General features: G+C 56.6%; 1 protein-coding gene and 1 long non-coding RNA gene across 3 annotated transcripts; one reads left to right on the top strand and one right to left on the bottom strand.

Moving 5' to 3' along the window:
* Positions 1-213: 213 nt before the first annotated feature.
* On the bottom strand, positions 214-13604 carry SLC4A3 (solute carrier family 4 member 3). 2 transcript variants are annotated; one of them, XM_077155255.1, is made up of 23 exons: positions 13515-13604; positions 13251-13399; positions 12742-12907; positions 11894-12174; positions 11607-11722; positions 11001-11200; positions 9247-9395; positions 8938-9118; positions 8420-8555; positions 8018-8201; positions 7442-7541; positions 6830-7014; positions 5985-6210; positions 5579-5797; positions 5047-5195; positions 4684-4878; positions 4043-4273; positions 3646-3735; positions 3026-3192; positions 2231-2484; positions 1753-1922; positions 1406-1579; positions 214-809 (listed from the first exon to the last, which is right to left on the bottom strand). In XM_077155255.1, exons 2-23 carry the CDS (start codon positions 13299-13301, stop codon positions 732-734), a joined length of 3702 nt encoding a protein of 1233 aa, XP_077011370.1. In that variant the 5' UTR covers positions 13302-13399; positions 13515-13604; the 3' UTR covers positions 214-731. The 2 variants fall into 2 exon arrangements, with proteins under 2 accessions (XP_077011370.1, XP_077011371.1); XM_077155256.1 differs by lacking the exons at positions 11001-11200; positions 11607-11722; positions 11894-12174; ... (1 more) ...; positions 13251-13399; positions 13515-13604 and adding an exon at positions 9856-10992 and having other exon boundaries at positions 216-809.
* LOC143678146 (uncharacterized) lies at positions 13260-17187 on the top strand. The gene is made up of 3 exons (XR_013173091.1): positions 13260-13359; positions 15169-15404; positions 16797-17187. It is a non-coding gene; the product is annotated as an uncharacterized LOC143678146 (long non-coding RNA).
* Positions 17188-22456: the final 5269 nt, after the last annotated feature.

The raw sequence follows: 22456 nt of genomic DNA, 5'->3' as shown, positions 1-22456 counted from the left end.
TGGTCCAGGCACCCCAAACCCAGCACCACCCTGGCGTCTAGAGGATTGGGCTGTGATCCCTGCTCCTCTGATGAGGGAAAGGAGAGCAGTATTTTCCATGCCTCTCTGTACCCCACCCTCCCCCACCCACCCACCCACCACCCCCGCCCCAGCCAGTGGAGATGTTCCTGTTTTCCCCAGTGGCCAAAGCAAAGCAACCTCCTCCCTCTCCCCTCCCCAGTCTTCCACTCTTCTAATCGGGGCTGAAATAACAGGCAGTGACCTTGAGCAAGACCTTGAGTCTCCTGCTCATCTCTCCTTGAGGGGATGATGATAAGGCCCAGCTCTGACCTTCTGTCTCTGAGTCTCTCCCCCTCCCCCAAGGACGCTGCCCTTGCCTCGAACCTCTCCCTGGTTGTGATGACCCTGAAAATGGAATTCTTCCAATTCCAAATGGATAAGGGTGGCCAGAGAAACCAGAGACCAACCAAGAAAGTGAGGCAGACACAAGACAAGAAGTGTGGCTGTAATGAGCTCGAAGCCTGCGCTGTCTGGTCCGGGAGGGGGCTGGGGTGAGACGCGCTCAGCGTCCAGCTGCGAGTCAGGGAGGCCGCGCCAGCTGAGGCGTCCATAGTGGTTCCAGGCACATCTCTGGGTCGTGAGGAGCCACTGGCCCTGGACTGGGCTCTGACTGGGGCCCAAGTGTCAGAGGACTACGGGGTCAGGGTCTGTAAGGGGTGGTGTCGTGAGGATCACACAGGCATGTGCAGCTCATTGTACTCATCCTGGCCATCCTCGTCAAAGTTTGGTTCAGCATCTTCCGAATCCAGCTGCCGGAGGGAGCGGACGTTGGGAGGGGAAGAGAAGGGAGCTGGGCCCCCCCATGCTCCAACTTCCTTGCTGCTCCCAGGCCTCTCCAGGCCTCACTGCAGGGACCGTGGCCCCAGGTTTAATTTCCCTCTGGCCCAAACCCCCAAGTCTCCCCATAAGCCCCTGAGAACGACGATAGCAGCTACCAGGTGTGAAATGCTTTCCCAGGGGCACTTCTAGTGCTCACGGTACCTTTGGGCACCACGTTTAAGTGAATAAACTGCAAAAAGATGTCCCTTCATTAGCTGACGAAAGCGCTGCTCAAGAAGGACTTCAATACCACCCCACCCCCTTCTGTCTCAGGGCTGGGTGTCTGCAGCAGCCCTGAGTTCATTTTATACCAAACCACCATGCTGAGCACTTCCCTGGGTGAGGAATTAGTCCTCACCAAAATCCTACAGGGAGGAATCTATCCACTCCATTAGACAGATGAGAAAAAGATTCCAGAAGGTTAGGGAAATCGCCCAAGGTCATGCAACTAGCAGAGATGCAAACTCAGGCCTCTGTCATTCCAACACCCGCCCACCCACCCTAATGGGGCTGTCCCAAACCTCACCGCCTGCAGCTCCCTGTCCTGGAAGAGCCGGGGCAGAAGGCAACGCCGCAGAGGCACCGTGAGCAGCAGCAGGAAGGGAAAGGCCAGTGAGGCTGCCGTGGACTTGACCACCCAGAGCAGGGCGATGCAGCCCAGCTGGATGCAGGTGAACAGGTGCATCCGCCAAGTCTTCACCTGGGGGAATGAGCATCGGGCTTAGCACAGCCCTGGCCTGCTCCCACCCCACATCTCTGGGGATTTGGCTCCCCATGCTCCAATCCAAACTTCATCTTCATCCTGTCCTTCTCTGGTCCAGGGAGCCCCCTCATCCATCTCCCTCTCTCCCCACCTCCCACCCCCTGGCGCACCTTGGTCACATAGGGCTGCTCAGGGTGGTGCTTCGCCGGCATGAGGATGAGGAGGAGGCGCTGGGACAGCTGGATCCCAGACAGTGACGTGACCCCCATGTACAGGAAGATCCCAAAGAGCACAGCTAGTGGGATCCGGCGCAGCACTGCGCCCATGACGATGGACAGGCCTGGAAGAGGGCAGCTCGTGACGACGGACAGGTCTCACGTGGAGGGCCCAGTGACCCCTCAGCGTGACCCCAGCTTAGGCCTCACCCCCATCAACACAACAAGACAGAGCAGGGTAGAGACCCAGGAAGGAGCTGGGGAAAGAAGGGCTCATGGAGGGTCAGAAAGTAAGTTTGGGGTTCAGGGCAGAGACCGTACAGGACACCCCTGGAGGTTCAAAAGCACCTGGCTCAAGCCTGGGATATGGGGGGGTGGGGAGGGCCATCCGGGGGAGAAGGCAGGTCTGCGGGGCCTCCAAAGGGGGGCTCACCCACGAGGCTGGCTATGAGCACCCCGGTGACCCGCTGCTCCCGCACCTCCTGGATCTGGGGCTTGTCGCCCGGGGCAATGGCCGTGCGCATGACGGTCAGCGCATTGACGTGGGTGACCGAGCGGACAGTGGCCGCCGTGAGCCAGGGCAGCCCGAACAGCCCGCACAGCCCACCCAGGGAGCCGATGAGAAGCAGGTCGAGGTGGAAGCCGGAGCCCTTGAGCAGCCGCCGCGCCTTCTGGCTGACGATGAGCCTGGGGTGGGGGGGAGGCCGCGGGTGGGGGAGGGGCCGTGGGGCCAGGCCGGAGGCGGGCATGGGCACGCGACTCAGGGACAGGGACGGCGGGTGGAAGGCATGCAGAGAGCTTTCCCTGGGTCCCGCCAGCTTCCTCTTCCATCTTCTCAAATGTGAGATACAAGTTCTCACATTGAAGCAAATCTGAGCCAAATTCGCCTAAGTAGTGAATGTTTAAAACACCATGAAAGCTAGATGCCAGAGAGCACCGGGTTGGAGTGACTTAAGCCAAACGAGACACGTGTGCGCGTCGCTGGATGACAGAAGTGGCTGTTGCGGAGTTTGGGCTGCGAAGTGCCGCCGTGCAAATGGTGGCGGCGGCATCCGACGAGGTGCCACAGGCTCACCGCGCCCCACGCCCGCGCTGCTCCCACCCCTCCCTGTCCCTCGCGGCTTCCAGGTACTCACCCCCTTCCTCAAGGTCTGCCCCGAACCCACCCCCCCCACCCCGGCCCCCCGGAAACCAAGCCTAGCAGCGCGCCCGCGCCCCGCCCTCTCACGCGGTGATCTGCGTCTCCATGAAGATGAGGATGAGAACCAGAAGGGCGGGGGCAGCCGCTGCCACCATCATCCAGGGCGGGAAGGGACGCGCACTGCCGAGCGGCGGGACGAACCACGTGCGCTTGTGGGGGGACGTCACGGAGAGCCCCGTGGGCACTGTCAGCTTCTGCACGAGGGAGGGACGGCGGGGCTCAGGGCACGGCCTGCCCAGGTCAGGGGCCCCAAAGACACCAGCCAGCTGCTGCTCCCACCAAGCCGGGTGGCTGGGGCATTTGGGTATGAACTGGTTTGGGGGAAATGAGTTTTGCATCCAGCATAGTGTGAACTGGAACAGCTTCCCCTTGAGCCCCGGGGGGGCCAGGAGACCTGCTGTGGGGGGACTTGCCCTGCGCACTCAGCCCTCCACCTTCTCCACAGGATCCTTTACAGGCCGATGGACTACTGGAGCAGCCCCCTCGATGGGACCACCTGCAAACTCCCAGGACACAGGAGTCCCGACCACACAGCGTGGCCAGGTCCCGATGGTGACCCAGCAGCACTGGAGACGTGTTGGGACCTCCGCCTTGAGGCCCCAGGGTGAGAGCCAGTGGCAGGGGCTGGGGGGCCGGGGCCTCCGCACCTGAGTGTAGGTGTCTGTGATAGAGTAATCCACCAGGACCATCACCAGAATGGAGATGGGGATGCCAAAATCCCCAATGACCCGGCGAGCCTGGAGAGGGGCCAATCAGGGCAGAAAGGAGGAGAGGAGGGTGAGGAAGCCAAAGGGCCAAAGGCCCCCAACCCACCCCTGCACACCCCACCGGGCGCCAGCCCCACCTGGGAGGGCCCTCCCCTCTGGAGAAAGCTTCCTTAAGAGAAGACATCCTGGGGGGGAGGCCACGAGGGGGTACAGGGGCTGGGACCCTGGATGAAGTAGGGAGGGGGGCAGCCCTCTTGGAAGCAGAGCCTGGCGGTGACCGAGAGCATCGCGGGGGACACGGAGAGGGGCCCGCAGGCGCCCGGCCGCGGTCACGCACCTTCCCGCCCAGGAAGCGGCTGTTCCTGAACTTGCGCAGGAAGAAGGCGATGAGGAAGGTGCCGAGCATGAGGATGACGGAGAGCAGCGCCGTGTTGGGCTGGTTCCTCGGGCTGGGGGGACCCTCGGTGGGGGGCAGGGTGCTCCCATTCAGGTCCAGACCAGCCTCCGACGCCCCTTCCAGGGCCCCCCCAGGGGGGTAGAAGGGCAGCAGCGGATGCTCAGTGAACACCTGTGCAGGTAACACTGATTTCACCACCACCCATGCACCTGTGAGGGAGAGGGCTGTCCCCTCCCACACCTGGACAGGCAGCAGTGATGCACACGCACACCCAGCTCCTTCATACATACGCATGCACACAGCCCTGACAAAAGGTGACCCGAGGCCCCCTGGCATGGGCAGTGCCTCTGCTCCGTCACTCACCTGTGCAGGGGCATCCTAACTCCTACACCTCCAGCCAGATGCCTGACCCCTCCACCCTGGGTTTGACTTCCCTCCCTTCAGTTCAGTACTAGCCTCAGGGTGCCCAGAAGCTGACACCCAACAGACCTCTCTGTCCCCCCCCATGCTATCCAGCCCACCCCCAGCCCACTGCCCAGCGCCCCATCTCTGCCCATCCCCAAGACCCCTCGGGACCTCACCTGGTAGAGCTTGTGGAAAGTCTCGTAGATGAAAATGAGAGAGATGAGGAAGGCGAAGATCTCCTGGGTGAACGGCGTGATGTAGCGGACAAGGAAGCTGCCTTCAGCGGCCACCAGGGCAATTACAAAGGCCACCAGCCAGAGGCCGACCCACACCCGGCCAGTGAGGTACTCCAGGTCCTGGGCTCGGCAGAACTGGAAGCAGGGAGGGCGGCTCACCCATGGCGCTCTGCCCTGGCACCCATGCCCCCTCGGGACTGGCAGGGGGTGAAGGCCAAGGGACGGAAAGGAGAGGCTGCAAGGACCCATGGCCTGGGCCAGCGCAGGGTCAGCAGGGCAGGTCCAGCGGGGCAGGGCTGTCACCTTGAAGAAGGCTTCTTCAAAGACGAGCAGGGGCCCTGAGAAGCCGACGACCAGCAGCGGCTGGGCTCCCAGCAGCGAGAAGAGGACGCCCAGCACGGCCGTGGACACGATGAGCTCAGACACACCCATCAGCCCCTCAGTCTTCTCTCCTGAGCAGGAAGCAGTCAGCAGGTGCCCCTCCCCGGCTGTCCCCACCTGCTCCCTCTTCCTCATCTACTGTCTCCTAAGGGGGGACCCCCAGAGTGATGGATAGCCCCCCTTACCACGTCCATCCCTCCCACCCCCTTCCACCCTCCCACTCCCTGCTTTATATAAAACCCCCCAGATGTGGGCTCTGGAACCCCCTCTCCCTGCAGCACCTTCAGGCCACCACTGTCGCCCAGCATTCCCTGAAGGTGATCACTGGGTCGCCAGGTGACACTGGGCCCTCTCCTCTCCCCTACTTTCCTTCCCCTCCCCCTCACCTAACAGCCCCTACACCTCCAAAGGTGATCACAGGTGTCCCCAGAGTGACCTGGGACCCCTCCCTCACCTAGCAGCCCCCCGAAGGTGATGGCAGGGCTGAGGGCGGCGAAGTAGATGAAGAGCACGGCTGCCACGCACTGGGAGTGCAGGGCGTCCCTCAGGTCGCTGGGGTAGTGGGGGTACCGGCGCTTCACGTCCCGGACAAGCCCCCCAAACACCGAGCCGGTCCGCAGCAGGGGATCATCTTCTGGGGCCACCTCGGAGCCCCCCAACTCTACAGACAGCTCTGCGGAAAGAAAGAGCTGCTGGAACACAGGCCACCCTGGAGTCCCAGACGGACAGCCTGGGACACAGCGGAGAGACTCAGGGTGGGAGGTTCAAACACCAGGACGAAGGACTCGGGGTGCGAGTCAGGACGGAGAGGGGCTTACAGCCTCAGAGGTGAGTGGAGACCCCGGGGGGAGGGGTCTGACCTTTCCCAGGGGCCACGTAGCCCCCCTGAGTGGCCATCTCCACTTTGGTCTGCTCCCGCTCCCGCCGCTTCCGCAGCAGCTCGCGCTGGAAGGCAGCCACGGAGCGCAGCAGGTCGCGGCCCTCCACCTCGGACGGCGGGATCACGATGCTGCCATCCAGAAACTCGCTGATGGCGCTCAGCAGGTCCTGCCGGTCGTCGGCCTGGTAGGCGGCCTCATGAAACAGCTGGGGCAAGGGGAGGACGAGAGGCTGAGGGCTGGGCAGGGGTGGCCGGGGCCTCGGGGAGGAGGACTTCAGGGAGGAGGTGTTGGGCCATTTCAGAGCTAGAAGCAGGGTGGACACTGGTCTGGTCCAGGGACACTGATTGTCAAAATAGGGACATGCATCCCTGCTGGCTGGGAGTCTCCCAGGAGCCCCCAGGTCTCTTACAATACAGCAGCTAAAGGGGCAACACATGGCATAGCTGAGGTCCCCAGAACACTCGGGTTGGACAGTGCTCACACCCTACTGGCTGATAAAGATTTTCAACATCACTCCCAGCCGGAGGGTCCTCCTGCCCGAGCCCAGGAGCCACAGAACGCCCGGCCCATCCAGGCCTCCCTTGCGGGTCTCACGTCAGAGCCCACGCGTCATGGCCTGGGCTTCTCCCCCTGCCTCCTCCGCAACCCCCACCCAGGGCTCCCTTTACTCCCCCAGCCACAGCTCCCCACACACATCCCCAAAGAGCACTGGTTCCACCCAGGAGGGGCCTCTATCACCCCTGATTCCGGGGACACCACTGTGGGCAGCCAGAGGGGAGAGAGCAAGCAGGGGCCAGGGGATAGGCCCAGAGGCTTGAGGGCACCTTGTCAGACATAAGGGTAGCGATGGAGCGCCCGAGCTCATGATAGTCGCTGCTCGTGTGGCTGGGCCCCAGCATCACGAAGAGGAAGCGGACGGGTACGGGGACTTCCAGCACAGATTCCAACAGCACAGCCTCACTCAGCCGCACAAAGGCTGCAGCCGGCTGCTCCAAGAAGGGCACACAGCCTGGGAAGAGAGCAAGGCACAGGGTGCTGGGCAAAGGGGAGCGGTCAAGGTGCGCCCTGGAGGGAATGTCTGGGGCCATCAGGTATGGTTGAGCAGGTTGCACACTGCAAAATAAAAACCCTAATCTAAAGGGCCCCTGTTTGCTTAGAGATTTGTATATTTCTTACGACTTACCAACAGATGGAAATTAAGAGTCTTAAGGAAGAGGTGCCTTTTTCTAATTCTCACAAGGGTGCTCTGAGGATCAGGAAATTGGGCAGAAAGCAGACAGGGGATTGGGGAAGAAAGGACTGGGGTCAAAACGGGTGGTGATAAAGAGCAGGTGTGAGCTGAGGGCCTTGTTGAGGAGGGAAGAGGCAGCCTCTGAGCCACCTGGGGAGACACATGGCCCACAGGCCTTCCCGCCCAACCCCCCCACCCTCCTCACCCACAAGCACAACAGTGGCCTCGGCATCTTCAGGGATCTTCTCCAGCAGCTTCAGGCTTTTCCCCCGGTGACCATCTCCCCCAGGCATGTGGAGGGGCTTCTGAGGACGCAGAACTGGAATAGGGCTGGGACCCAGACCGGAGGCCATGGCAGGCCCTCCCGTCTCTTGTTCCAGCCCTGGACTCAGCCCTCCAACCCCTGGATCTAGGCCAGGCTGTCTCCCTCCCCAGCCAGGGCAGGGACCATGGAGGAGGCAGCCTAGCATCAGGGGAGGGGGCCGGCCCAAGATCTGGGCCCCTCCTCTCAGCGCCCTCCAACCCCCTGCTGCGACCAGCCTCAGCCTCGCCTGCTGGGTCAGTGGCTCCCCTGGGTCAGTGGGAACCCACGGCACCCCACCAAAACCGCTGCTCCTCCAGGACAGGGACCCCTCATGCAGGTCTCCTCTCCCCTGCCCATGTGCCCAGCCCAGTGCTGGGCTTCCAGCCTTCCTGACCCACTCAACAAAGTGGTCAGCAACCTCCACTGAAACCAGAAGCTCTGGTGTCCCCCAGCCCAGGTCAGAGCAAGGCGACTGACCTCCTTGGCATCAGGGTCATGAGGCCAGAGTGGGGCTGGCTCCCCAAGGTCATCGGCCATGGGAGGGACCGCACCGTCAGGGCCGTGGCTGGGGGTAGGGTGATGATTCCCCAGGACAGAGTTCACACTGGAGCTTGACGGGTTTCGGGGGAAGAAACCACTGTCCTTGTCATCATTGGGGTGGCTGGAGAGGCGGGGGGAAAGGTGGGTCAGGAGGCAAGTCCCGTAGTGGGCTAAGATCAGGAGGAGGTGAGAGATGAAGACTCATGCATGGACGAGCTTGTTGGTAGTTGGTGCCGGGCAAAGACAAGAGGGGGGCGGGCTCTCCATCACTTGATGGGCTGCCTGGGCTCCTGGAATAACAGCTGGGCCAGACGAACGGCTCCTGGCTGCAGCCAATACCTGTGTTTCAGCAGCAGGGTGCGCAGGACGCTGGCCCTGTCCTCGGGCCGGATCTGGTCAGACACGATCATGGTCTCCACCACAAGGTGTGCAATGCCTGGCAGGGTGGTTTGCTCCAGGTCCAGGAGGGCAGCTCCTGGGGGCACACGGCCAGGGCAGGGGCGCCCCATCAGGGGAGGAGCACGCTCGCGTCAGAGAGAAAGAACCACCCCCATGCTGCCTTGCTCCGCATGGGGTGGGCAAATTCACTGGGTGGGCAGAGGGCCCAGTGCCCCAGGCGGCTGCCCCCTCCCCCACCACTGCCACCCAGCCAGAGAGAGGACAAGGGCGAGGAGCATGGGCCCCTCATCAGCCAGAAAGGGGGTGGGGGCGTCTATTCATCCGCTGCCCGTGGACCGAACCCCAACTCTGCGCCAACTACAGCGCCAGGCACCAGCGGCCCGGCCCGGCCCCTCAGAGCTGATGCACCACACAAAGGACACAACATCCCCAAAAGGGCGGCCTGTGGGGACCCCTACCGTGGGCAATGGTCCTCCTAAGCTCCAGAAGGCTCCGGAAGGACAGCGAGGCCACATGGGGCTTCCCCCAGCGCTCTGTCTCTTCCTCCACATCCTCCTCGAACTTGATCCAGCGGGCCGTCTCCCGCCAGTGGGGCTCCTGGCTGCGGTCCAGCATCAGCTCGTTGAGCTCCACAAACACCTGGGGAGGGCGCCGAGTGGGAGGGCATGGGGACCGGCGCCGCAGGGCCCGGGGAGGGGGAGGGCAAAGAAAGGCTCCAGGCAGAGAGGTGAGAGGAAGCCCCCGGCCCAGCCCCTCAGCCCCGGCACCTCGTGAGGCCGCCGATCCGGCGTCTTCTTTTTCTTCTTCCTGCGCAGGATGGGGGCCAGGCCTCCGGGGCTGCCCCTCCCGCCCTGGGTCCGAGACGGCTTCTTTACCAGGTGCCGCCGCACCCCAGGGTTGTCCTCCAGCCGGTGACCTATGGACAAGGTCGGCTTGGCGGTCCCAGGGGCCGGAGCCCAGTCCACCTGGCTGGTAGGGCCATGTAGCCCGATGTGGCCATTTCACAGATAAGGACACTCAGGCCCAGAGAGGGAAAAGGACCAGCCCAGAGTCACAGAGGGACTCGCTGGCCCAGCCTCAATAAAAAGGCAGGACCCCCACCTCCACCCCCACCCCAACTCTGTCCACAGCCCCAGCGGGACCTCCAGTTCCTGCCGTGGCCACTGCCCTCCACACTGGGACCCAGGCCTGACCCCAGGTCCCCAGTCCCTGAGCACCCCTTATCCCCCACCCTGAGCCTCATTCCCTCTCTGCACCCACGTCTCTACCCCATCAGTACACAACTGGGCACGCTTAGGTAGAGCTCCTCTCCCCACTCCCCACCTGCCCCCACCCAGCTGACAGCTGGGGGACAGGCCAGCAGCCCAGCTACTCACAAGCTGGTCCCCGTGCCAGGGGGCTCAGCTGGCCCCGGATGGACTCCCACAGGTCATAATCCTCAAAGTCCAGCACAAACATCTCTAAGTCCTCTGAGGCTACCAAGTCGTGAGGGCTGGGGACGGGCGGCCTCCTGGGACCCTGGCCCGTGGTGTCCCTGGGCCTGGGTCTCAGTGCCCCGTTGGGCTCTGTCACCTCCTCCAGTGGGCTCGTCATTCCCCCAATGGCCAAGGCCTCAGCCTCTGCTCCTTCCTAAGAGCCCTGGCTTTCAGGGGGGTGGGAGCCTGATGCAAATGGCCAAGTGGGCCCTGTCCACCCACAGCTGGAAGTGGCAAGGCCTCCTGACCCCAACTCCCCACATCCCCAAGCCTGGCTCCTGCTGCTTCCAGCCCCCACCCTGGCTCTGTAAACACGCCCTCCTCCTGGCTCCCCCACCCTGACACCACCACTGCCATCGGATTGTCCCTGTCCCTGTCCTCAGGCCCTGGCAACTTTCCATGACATATTGAGCTCAAAGCTCCCTCACCCGCACCCCTCCCCCTGCCCGTCCCCACCACCTACACACTGTGGTTCCGATGGGGGTGGAGGGCGGGGTCTGTGATGCCCCTGGCCTGGGCACTGAGCCCCGTGGGTGATGACAGGTGGGACAGAAGCCAGGGCACTGATAAGATGGAAGGAATGTGCCGAGATCACAGCCAGCCCCAGTCGAGGGTGGTGGGACTGGGTAAGGGGGACTCTGAAGCAGGCCAGGGGGGCCTCCAAGAAGCAGGGGCCTGGCAGAGGGGCTCAGACCCAGGAGGCTGCTTTGAAAGGGATGTAGAGAGCTGGGGCATTTGTCCTGAGAAGTATAGGGGATGTGGGCATTATAAAGATGTCTTCAAACATCACATGGGAAAAGGGGCAGCCTGAATCAGGAGGTGACTCAGAGGACAGATTCAGGACCAAAGAGCAGAGGTGTCACAACGGGAAATTTCAGCTCTGGCAACCAGACAGGTGGCTTGGGAAGTGGTGACCTCCCTGTCACTGGCCACATTCCAGCAGACAGAGATGCTACAGAGGGGACTTGGCACTGGGCAGGGGAGAATACACAGACCCTCTCTGAGGTTCCTCGCTAACTGGGAGCCGGCCCCAGGCTCTCACTCACTCTTCATGTCATCCAGGTCCGCAGAACCCAGCATCTGGGCCTCTGCCTCGTCGGTGGGCACCTGCTGCTCTGGGCCCCCAGGGTTGCCCAGGGCACTGCCCGGGCACAGCCGCTCCCGCAGGTCATAACTGGCTGAAGGGCTCCAGGGCCGGCTCTTCTCCCCGGTGACTCGGGAGACCCGAGCTCGGGGGCTGGGGGAGCTGAGGAGGCAACAGGGCAGCCTTGAACTTCACAGGGCAACATGGCAGAGAAAGGCCAGCTTAGCGCAGTGGGCAAGACCTGGAGCCTCCTTGAGCTTCCTTTCCCCACCCCCAGCTTAGGGTAAGAGACAGAGGACCCTCCTGGGCAGAAAGAGGCTTACCTCCACCCTTCTCTCCCCACCCTGCTGGCACCTTCCTCCACCGTCATCCCCACCCTCCTCTCCACTCTCACACCTTCTCTCCTGAGAACTCTATCCCTCTTGCCTCTGCTTCTCTCTTTTTCTTCCTTCTCATTCTCTCCTCCTTAAAATCATTTGCACAGAGAAGTCTCCTTGTCTCCTCCGCCCCCCTCTCCTCCTCTCTTCTTCTCCGGGGTCAGAGCTGGGGGTGGCGATGTGGCCAGTACCTGGCGGAGCGCTGGGGGCTCTTGTCGGAGCACAGGTCCCCCACGGGCAGGGGCTTGGTGGGGGCAGCCCTGCCCCTGAGGCCTGGACTGTCATCCTCATCACTTCCAATGGAGAACTGTGGACACACAGGATGCCCCCTGCACCCCTGCCCCGACTTAACCACCCAGGCCCCAGCACCCCCATTCAGCTTCTCCCATCTCCTCCACACACCCCACCCCGCTACTGCTTCCTCCTCCCTGTACCCCTCCCTAGCCAGCTGCCCCTCCTCCAAAGTGCAGATCACTACCTTTGCTTTCTGGGGAGACCCTGAGGGCAGGGGCTCCATGGATTCTGTTTCAGATTCTCCTTCCTCCTCCTCATCTTCTTCTTCCTCCTCCTCCTCCATTCCAGCTCCCCCCTCCTCCTGGATGGGAGGGGTCCCCTCCGAGGGGGGAGCAGAGGTTTTCTCCTTCTTCCTCTTCCTCCGGGCGTGGCGGGCGGAGGTGGGGGGCAGTCGCCGCAGCTTGTGGGGTGGAGGCAGGCGCGCCGAGAGCGGGTGGTGGGTGTGATGGGAGGTGTGCCGGTGAACTGGGGTGCAGGAGAGCCCATTGAGGCCCCACAGCACCATAGGCCCTCACCGCCCTGGGGCACCTTCTTCTAGCTCAAGGCCTCATACAAGGGCACCCTAGGTCTGAGCCAGGTCCCCCCCACCTGTATCCATGCTACTGTCAGTGGTGAGGCCTGGTAGAGTGGGGGGCTAGGGGTTATGGGGAGGAAATGTCATAGACGGGTGCACTGGGGGGGAAAGGGAGACATGATACAGCAAGGAAGGGAGAGGCCAAGGAGGAAAGAGAAGAGGGCAGGGCCAGAGGTGGGACAGAGCCAAGAGGGGACAATGAAGGTCACTGAGGGAGGCCTCAGGCCCATCTCCCTACGTCTCCCCTGCATATGGGGCCCCAGCTCCCCCAGCAGGTGGACAGGTGATGGGAGAGACAGGATGGCTTAACACAACATGGTGGCCCCGCACAGAGTTCAGCACAGTGTCCAGCACGGGATGGCACCGGGTGACCCAGCCGGGTGACGAGCACGGTGATGGTGGTGATGAAGGTGATGGTGGTGAGGGCCGGCCACACCAAGGGTCCCCAGGCTACCCACACTCAAAGTCCCGCTCGCTGTAGCTGCGGCTGGGCTTCTCAGGGTCCCAGGCCGGGGGCTTGCTGATGAGGTCCCCAAACCTGCTCACTGCCAAGGTCTTGCCCAAGTCATCGTCCTCCTCCTCCATGTCTGGACCTAGAGGGGGCTCCACCAAGGGCACCCGGACCTGCAGGCCCAGGTAGCCTCTCCTCAGGACCCCTGCCCGGGAATGCCCCACACCTGCCCCAACTGGAGGCCCTGGTTGGGGGGTGGGGGAGGCTGGCAGCCTCCATCCTCAAGAGTGCCCCAGGCCTGGGTCAAGGTCCCAGAAACCACCCTCTCCAGGACCCCAGTGCTTAGAAGGAGTGGGGGTAACAGATCTGAAAAATACCAAAGGCCCCCTCTTTCTCCATATCCCCTAGCCCCGGTCTCCCTCTCTGGATCGGGGCTCCCAGGGTGGGCAAGAGGATGCCCCTTCCCTCCTTGGGGTTCCTCCCCCTCCACTTCCTCCTCCCCCGCGCGTCAGTCACCTGGGGTAGGGGGGAGGCGCCCCCGGGCGGCGGGATCACTCCGTTGGCCATGGCCGGGGAGGCGGCTGGGGAAGGCTCTCTCGCGCTCACCAGGGGACCCGTGACCCGGGTGAGAAGAAGGGGGCGCTGCGGGGGCCTAGTGGGGAGCCCTGGGGGGGAGGGCGGGGTCAGGAGCCTCGCGCTGCCCCTCCTCCTCCGCCTCCCCACGCCCGAGATCCCCCACCCAACCCGCCCGAGCGCCCCACCCCGCTGCGTCCGGGGTACCTCCGGGCTCCTGAGCCTGCGGGGCCCCAGCCGGCCGCCGCACCCCATCTCCCTCCCGCGCTCGCTCCGGGGCGCGGCCACCGGGGCCCCTGTTCGCCCTGACGCCGCGCGAGCCGGGCTGGTCGGGCGGACGCAGGCGCCGGAGCCCGCAACCCGCGGCTCCACCTCCTCGCGCTCGGCTCCTCTGCTCCGCCGCCGCCGGGCCGCACAATGGGAGCGGGCGGGCGGTGACTCACCCCGCCCCGGCCAGCGCGGCCCCCACGCGCGGGCCCCCGCAGGACCCCACCTGCCCCCTCTCCGCGTGCCCCATGCGTGGCTGGGCCAGGTGCACGGCCCCAAGCTCCTACAATCCCCCAGATTCACCCCTCACCTTGCTTTTAGCCTCCCCACCCCTCAAGAGCCCTGAAAACTCCTTTGCAGACTCAAGTTCCCCCCACCCTCCCCTCCCCAAACCGTGGGAACTGAGCTCACCCACAGACTTAGCAGCACCCTCTCAAATCCCTGTCAGTCCCAGTGTAGCCCGATGTCCCTCAAAGATCTGGCTTCCACCCAGCCCCACCCAGCATTTGACCTTGACAAATCACCTTCTCTCGTTAGCCTCAGTTTCCCCATCCATAGCCAGAGGGGCCTGGAATAGGTGTGTTCTAAAGTTCGATACAGCTCTAGGATTCCATGTTTCCTTTTCCACATTTCCTCTCTCCCATCCCCACCCTCTGAGGTCCTATCCTCTTTTCCAAGGGCAAAAGTCTTTTGATGAAGCAGCTGAACCCCAATTTAACCTTCAGGAGTTTCCCCAAAACTAGGCACCTAGCACGATGCCATACCCAAAACAGTTCCTAGATAAACGTCTGTTGAAATCACAGGCAGTCCTTGGATCCTTAAGACAAATATGAGAGGATGTGGAGAGAGAACTGGGCATGGAGCTGATGGCCAGCAGAAGGTGGAACTAGCCAGACTCAGGAGGGGAAACAAAGACCAGGGAATCAGCAAGGACATCGAGATTCAGGGAGGCTTGTTAACCCACCATGGTCACAGCGCAAGCAGGCTGCTGGCAGATTTGGACATGGAGGGTCACCTTCAGAGCCACGGCCATTCAACTGCTTTTCCACGGAAAGAAATGGGCTCAGCTTTCCAGTCTCATAGGGCTGGAGAGGGTGAGATGAAATAACAGCAAGGGGTCTTACTCTGCTGTGGTATATGTGGCACCTGTGAAGTGGGCTCTCCAATTTGGAATGTGGGAGCCATCCCATCTTGGTGGGTCCTTCACTTGCTTAGAGATGCCCCAAGGCCTTGGAACCTTTCCCTGCTGGGCACATTCTGATGTTCTCTGGTCTGCAGTCTACCCCCTTGGTCCTGCTCATGGACCCAGCCCCTCTCTTATAGCCTGGAAAGTCGCAAAGCAGCCACTTAAAGACTAACCTCAAATTAGATGGCTATATTGGGATGCCATAAAGGAAAAATGGGGCTCATCCATCTGAGGCCCCTCCCCGCCCCACAGAAGATGCTGGGCACACAGGCCCCATCTTCCTGGACTTTCATCCTCCTCCCAGTCTTGGCGAATCCCCCCAACTTCTGTCCCCTACCCCTCTAGGATGATGGAATAAAATCTCCCCTAAAAGAGCCTTTAGCAACCCATGATCATCTCTCATTTCAGGGTGGGGAGAAGAGGCTGCTGACACCCACCAGTTGTTTCGTACCAACTCATCCTATTCAACGTAATGTATGATTTCATTATTCCCACTCAACTCTCCTGGCATCCTGGAGACTTTTCTATTGTGTTCTCCTCCCTCCAGCACACGTGTACTTATCAGGGCCCTGCAATGTGTTTCCGGATGGAGTCTTCATTCCTGTGATGAAATAATGCTCATTTCATGCACACGCACCCAGGGCGTGAGTATAAGAGAAAGTGCATGTGTGTGTTCAGCTGTCCTGTCAGCTCCCAGCTCAGAGCCTTTAAGATGTTCAGATAGTGACAGGAAAGGTGATGGCAAAGGCAAAGGCCAGTGACAGACAAGCTCAAAGCAGTATCCACCTCCTCACTCTCCTCCACAGTCCAGTCGAACTTACTCACCTACCCTGCATGCTGAGGCCCCAGGAAGGGCTACCCAAATTTAGGGTAATGTAGTTATCGTTCATCATCATAATGATCACACCTCCAAGCCCGATCTTTTAAGTCCAGGGAAGCTGGAGTCATCACACCACAACACCTAGATTTGGAGGAATCTCTGGATTCTTCATGAATGGGTCAGGAACCCTGTGGGTGGGTTTCTCTCACAACCATTTACTGGAAACATTGTCTCAGGGTCAAACATCTTGGGAACTGTGACTAATGTAGCAGATATTTGTCATCTGTGGCCACACAGGCCTTTGAAAACCCCGTCTAAGTTCTGGTAAGGTCCCCCATTATGAGTCCTGTCTTTCCAGGGTAGAAGCCAGAAAACATATGCCCAGATTCCCTTGCAGCTAGGGACATGTGCCCTGGGTTCCACCAGTCAGAACCCTGCACAAGACCTCAGTTCAGAATTCTCACCTTCTGTGAGCATGGTGGGGGAGGCCTGTGCCCCTTCTAGGTGTGGTGGGAGCAGAGTGTTCATGTCCAGTGATGGCCGTGTTTCTGCAAAAAGCTCCCATCATGTGGCTGGTCATTATTCCTAGCTTTCATCATCCCCCAAAGACTACCCAGTAGTCATTGTTTACTTTTATAACTTCTTTTCCGACTTAAAGCAGCTGTCTTTTGCAACTAGAAATTCTGACCGATAGAATCATGGAAGTGGGCTCGGAGTCCCATCATGGTCAGGGTGGCGATGTCAGGAGCTGGCAGAAAGGATGTGAGAAAATGACCCTCTTGCGAACAGGCCTGGGTGGCCCCTATGTCTCTTATTATCACTATGTCATTCCTCACCATCTCCATCCTTTAATCGTAATGATAACAAACAATGATAACTTCATTACCCTAAATTTGGGTAGCCCTTTTCAATTTATAGACCACTTTCATATGCATATTCCCATTGGCTCCTCACAACAGTTCTCTGAGCTACAGCATCTTAATCCCATTGAGAGGTGTGCTGGGGGGAAAGGATGTATGCACCCTAGAAAAGCCATGTTTCAATCAAAATCCCATTTTGTAGAGGCAGAATAATCCCTATTCAGTACTGTATGTAATTAGATCATCTCCCTGGAGATGTAACCCAATCAAGAGTGGTTGTTAAACTGGATTAGGGGAGATGTATCTCCACCCATTTGGGTGGGTCTTGATTGGTTGACTGGAGTCCTATAAAACAGGAAACATTTTGGAGAATGAAGGAGATTCAGAGAGGGCAGAGGAGAACGACATAGCCACGAGGAGCAGAGAGCCCACAAGCCAGCGACCTTTGGAGATGAAGAAGGAAAACGCCTCCCGGGGAGTTTCATGAAACCAGAAGCTAGGAGAGAAAGCTAGCAGATGACACCGTATTCGCCATGTGCCCTTCCAGATGAGAGAGAAGCCCTGACTGTGTTCATCATGTGCCCTTCCACTTGAGAGAGAGAAACCCTGAACTTCATCGGCCTTCTTGAACCAAGGTATCTTTCCCTGGATGCCTTTGATTGGACATCTCTATAGACTCGTTGTAATTGGGACATTTTCTCGGCCTTAGAACTGTAAACTAGCAACTTATTAAATCCCCCTTTTTAAAAGTCATTCTGTTTCTGGTATATTGCATTTCGACAGCTAGCAAACTAGAACAACAGGTAAGAAAAAAATGAGGCTCTGAAAGTTTAACTGACTCACCCAAGGTCCACAACTCATAGGCAGCAGAGCAAAGACTTAAACCTATGGGCGTGTGGCTTCGTGTCTAATCTTTGTCCCTCTCCCTGAGGTCTCTATGTCCTCCCACAGCTGGTGAACCTTCCACGCCATGCACACAAACTGAAATATGCCACTAAGCGCCCAGTTGGGTATTTTGAGAAGGCTTCATCTTTGCTGTTAGAGGCATTACAGAGAAGCAGTGAACACGAGACTTCTAGAGCAGAGCAGCCTGAGGTTTCAGCTGAACTTTGCAACTTGATAATTGCATGACCTTTGAGCAAGTGATTTACACTCACTGGGTCTCAGAACCCCCTTCTGAGGTTGTTGAGGGGATGTGCTAAGTCATCTGTGTAAAGCACAACAACGTCTGGCACATCGGAAGTGCTCAATAAATATTAACTATTTCAATACTATGACAAATCATCTCAGAGACACAAGGCTCCAAAGCCCTCAGACAGCTTACAATACAGGAAAAAAAAAAAAAAAGATAAAATGAATGCATGAAATAGATGTAAGCTGATTTTACATTTACGAAGTTAATAAGTGTAAGAGCCAAATTGAATTGGGTCAATTGAAAGAATTGGGCCTTCTTTCAAACTCAAAAGAAGACAGAGACATCCAGAATGACTTTTATCTCTACCAGGATAAGTTCTGACATTCCTTGGCCAATGGACCAGTCTTTATATTTATAACCCTAACTTTGCAGGATGGAGAGTTTTTGGAAGATGATAGGGTATGGATTCAGGTAACTCCAGGTGGTCGCTTAGACTGGTCTACAACTTCCTATTGCCAAGGGTACCTCCTCCCTGTGCCCCGTGAACAAAGCACCCAATGTCATTTGTTGTTGACTGGCCTTGTGATAAGACCTTACTTCTTATGAGACGTAACAAGGCATTGAGAAAGAGTCCAGGCATTGGAGTTAGAAATGCTATATATAAAATAGCCATTCCATTCTCGGTACAGAATGGGCGCTCAATAAATGTCATTCTTATTTACTGTCATTATTCTGAGGTGGTTTATCCCATTATAATCCACATGTCCCTTGGTAAATTTGGACTTGGCTTTGAAGCAAATCCAGTCTCAGGACTGCACCACCCATTCCTAAAAGTTCTCTCACCCCTGCAGAGTCCACATTTCAGCCCCAAACTTACTGATTTTATTTGTGATTAGGGTATCATTTTGAGATATGAATCTATGTCCTTTCACCCTCCTCCCCCGTCCCCACTGGAGCAAATAGCCTGCTTTGAATTTTGTTGTTTGGGGGCTACTGGTAGGAGAGAAAGCAGAAATAGCCTGCAAGTCTTTTTGCCTGTTGCTCACGCAGAGCCAAAGCCTTAGGAAACCTCAGGAGGCATGTGAAGGAGGAAAAAGAAAGAGCTAACAGGAGTAGACACTGTGTCTTGGCCAGAAACCCAGTAGGAGGCAAAGGAACAGACTCTTTGCCCACCCCAATCAGCAAAGTGGAAGGAAGGGGCCCAGGCTGGAGTAGAGGGAAAAGGGTAAGTTCAGTGAGTCCTGATGACCCATGGGATGGGGGCTTGAAATAAAAGTTAGGTTGTTTTGAAAATGTAAACTTATATTTGATGCATACCCAAGGGTATAAACTGAGACTCACGCATTTACCCTATATTTTATGCCAGGTGCTGGATATACATTGTTTAAAAAAAAAAAATGGGCCCTGCCCTTGGACAGCATACAGTCTACAATGAACAAGCAATCACATAAAAATATAATTACACCAAGTGGCAAGTGTCATAAGGAGAAAGCACTGTTGCAGAAAATATTTGGGTGGCAGGGTTAGGGACATCCTCTGTTAAGGAGGTGACCATAAAACAAAGACCTGAAGGATATGGAAGAATCAACGAAGCAATGAAGGGTGGACTGGGGAAGTGGGGAAGTGAGCCTTCAGGGCAGGAGAGCACACAAAGGCCCCATGGTAGAGAAGAATGAACTCTGTATATGTATTTGAGTGATGAGCATCTGGATGGTTTTTACTGCTAGGATGTGGTATCCCTGGAAGTTGGTGCTGGAAAAGGACAGCTATAAAAAACACACTGGAGGGTGTGATGTTAGGCATCATTGAAGATCTAAGATGCCCTACAGTTTAGGGAAGGGTGATGCATTCTGTAGTCAGAGGGCCTGAGTTCGAGATCCAGCATCCACTTGGTAAGAATTAGTCGCCTTACTTAACCTGAGCATCAGATTCCTATCCTGTAAAATGGAGATTACAACTTTTCCTTCAGAGTTGTTGTCTTAAGTTTATTAAGTTTTTGTCTTATGATTAGTACAAAAACTGGTTTGAAGTACGTGTCCAAAAATGGTAATTGTGATGGTCTTCTCCCATTGTTCTTACCCACCCTTCATGATCCAGCTCCGATGAGCCTTTCTTCACTCTCCTTCTGGACTGTAAGCTCCTGGAAAGCAGGGAGTATGCCTGACTCAGCCTTCTCACATAGGACCTAGCACTTTTTAAGAGCTCAGTAAATGTCTGTGGAATGGGAGGCAAGTGCACAAGTAATTATAGTAACTAATATTCTGAAGAATGTTTTTGTGGAGGACAGAGAAGTCACTGAGTCCAAAATGATCAGATGACAAAAGATGGGCCAAGAAACAACATGCCTTGGCTTGCTTGGGTCCCCAGCAGTCTCTGAGGTTTCCTTTAGTGCAGCTGGGAAAACATCCACTCATAAACACCTGAGCTGAGCAGGGAAGTCATGTTTCTGTGAATGCCATCTGACGCGGGCTCTACCTCTTCGGACTGCGAAGAGCATTCAGAGGCAGCAAAGGCAGGCAACATTTAACCAGTACTTATTTAATGTCTTGTTGCTCGCAGAGCATTTCCATATCCATTATTGCCCTGAGTCTCTTAACAATTTTGTGAACGAGGTAAGTTATTAATTAGTCTCATCCCTATGCTGTTGCTGAGGGAGCCAGGGATTGGCAGGGAATGTTACTTGCCCATGGTTAAATAGTGAGCCGCAAATATGAAGGCATGCTCCTAGGTCTTTGGAATCTAAATCCATGTGCCTTCTCCTATACCACACTCACACTACACTGACTCCTAAGTAGACAGATGCAAAATATTGCAGGCACTTGGAGACAGGCAGAGCAGGACAGAACCGTGGATGAATTCCCAACTGGAGCTAACCAATTGGTCCAGGTCTTCTCATAAGTGACAGTAACATCTTGACCAAGGCCAGAAGAATATCAACCCTCTCTCCACGGGAAAAGACACATCAGCAGAGATGAACCCGTTCCAATCGAGAAAGAGAGGCAAGTCCTCCATACTGGCCTTCTCTGCTTCCAAAGTCTTAGGAATCAATATTCATAATACTCAGTTTGGCCATTAAGCCCCAAGGCTTGATATCATTTTTAAAATATAATGTTTGAATAGATAATGCATTCACAGGGCTCACAAAAATTGTTTAATAAAGAGTAAAGAAACTTCAATACCTTCCCTGTCCCCCTCCTGCCTTGTTCTACTGCTATCAACCAATTTGTTTATCCCACTAGATTTAAACAATTATATTTTATATAAATTTAAAAATATATGTTTTTATATACATATTTTTTACAGAAATTGAAGCATAATTGTGCTGGTTTGAAAGGATGTATGTACCCTAGAAAAGCCATGTTTTAATCAAAATCCCATTTCATAAAAGTAGTATAATCCCTATTCAATACCGTATGTTTAAAACTGTAATCAGATCATCTCCTTGGAGATATGATTTAATCAAGAGTGGTTGTTAAACTGGATTAGATGGCATGTCTCCACCCATTTGGGTGGGTCTTGATAAGTTTCTGGAGTCCTATAAAAGAGGAAACATTTTGGAGAATGAAGGAGATTAAGAGAGAGCAGAGACTGCTGCAGCACCACGAAGCAGAGTCCATTAGCCAGCAACCTTTGGAAATGAAGAAGGAAAACGCCTCCCAGGGAGCTTCATGAAACAGAAGACAGGAAGAGAAAACTAGCAGATGACACCATGTTTGCCATGTGCCCTTCCAGCTGAGAGAGAAACTGTGACTGTATTCGCCATGTGCCTTCTCACTTCAGAAGGAAACCCTGAACTTCAACAGCCTTCTTGAACAAAGGTATCTTTCCCCGGATGCCTTTGATTGGACAGTTCTATAGACTTGTTTTAATTGAGATATTTTCTCAGCCTTAGAACTGTAAACTAGCAACTTATTAAATTCCCCTTTTTAAAAGCCATTGTTTCTGGTATATTGCATTCTGGCAGCTAGCAAACTAGAACAATAATGTTGTCATGTAGTTTTGAGAGGGAGGAACCCTTTCTCCCTGCTACTCTCTGGTAAACGAGGCTGTGCCTTGGGTCTCTATGTCCTTCAGGCCAGCAAGCCCCAGACTGGACAGACACCAGTCAATCAATATGCACTTGTTGAAGGGGAAAGGCTACTGTGGGTGGGCAAATCCATCCCTGGGAATTGTCCAAGGTGTGTGCAGGGCAAGTTCCTGGATGACTGACAAGTGCGCACAAGGACCAGCGTGAAAAGCAGTCACGTTGGCTCAAAGTCAGGCAGGGTCTGAGAAGAAGGTGCATCCTAGGCCTCATCTGAGGAGATGCAAAGCTAAAGGGTCACACAGCTCCAGGAAAAGAAATGGCCTGATGCTCAACCATGTCCTCAGCAGGCAATACCAGCACTGTCTTCAAGGGCACTGAAGCACAAGGGTACAGAGGCCTTCGTTGCCTCTGCAACATCTGCATGCATGTAAAGTGGCTTTGGGCCAGAAGCTGGAAAGGCCTTTCTCAGGACCAGGGCTGGCTCTTGTTTGTGGATGTTGCAAAATAAGATACAGGGTCTTTTTTTTCTTTTTAGAGTGTATGCACTTTGCCAAGAAAGTGGACTGATATTTGGGAGAATTTTTAATTTTCTTCATTAAAAATTCAGGCCAGCTCTGAGCACAACAGAAGGAGGTGAACTTACTTTTCTGAGCATCTGCAGTCCTTTCTGGGCCTCTCTACTCTTCTGCAGGTGGGTCACCAAGAGACCACCACACCAGCCAGCATTTCCCACCCGGCAAGTTCCAAGATACACATCATTTCCTCCCCCTTTTCCCACCAGACCAAAAACTGATCTTTGGCATAAACCTATTAAAAAAATTTTTTTTTAGTATTTTTATTGACAAAACAACATA

This window comes from Tamandua tetradactyla, chromosome 3 (assembly GCF_023851605.1).
Source record: "Tamandua tetradactyla isolate mTamTet1 chromosome 3, mTamTet1.pri, whole genome shotgun sequence".
Classification (NCBI taxonomy): Eukaryota; Metazoa; Chordata; class Mammalia; order Pilosa; family Myrmecophagidae; genus Tamandua; species Tamandua tetradactyla.
Note: the sequence above shows the minus strand (reverse complement) of the source record. Positions and strands in the feature narration are given on the sequence as shown.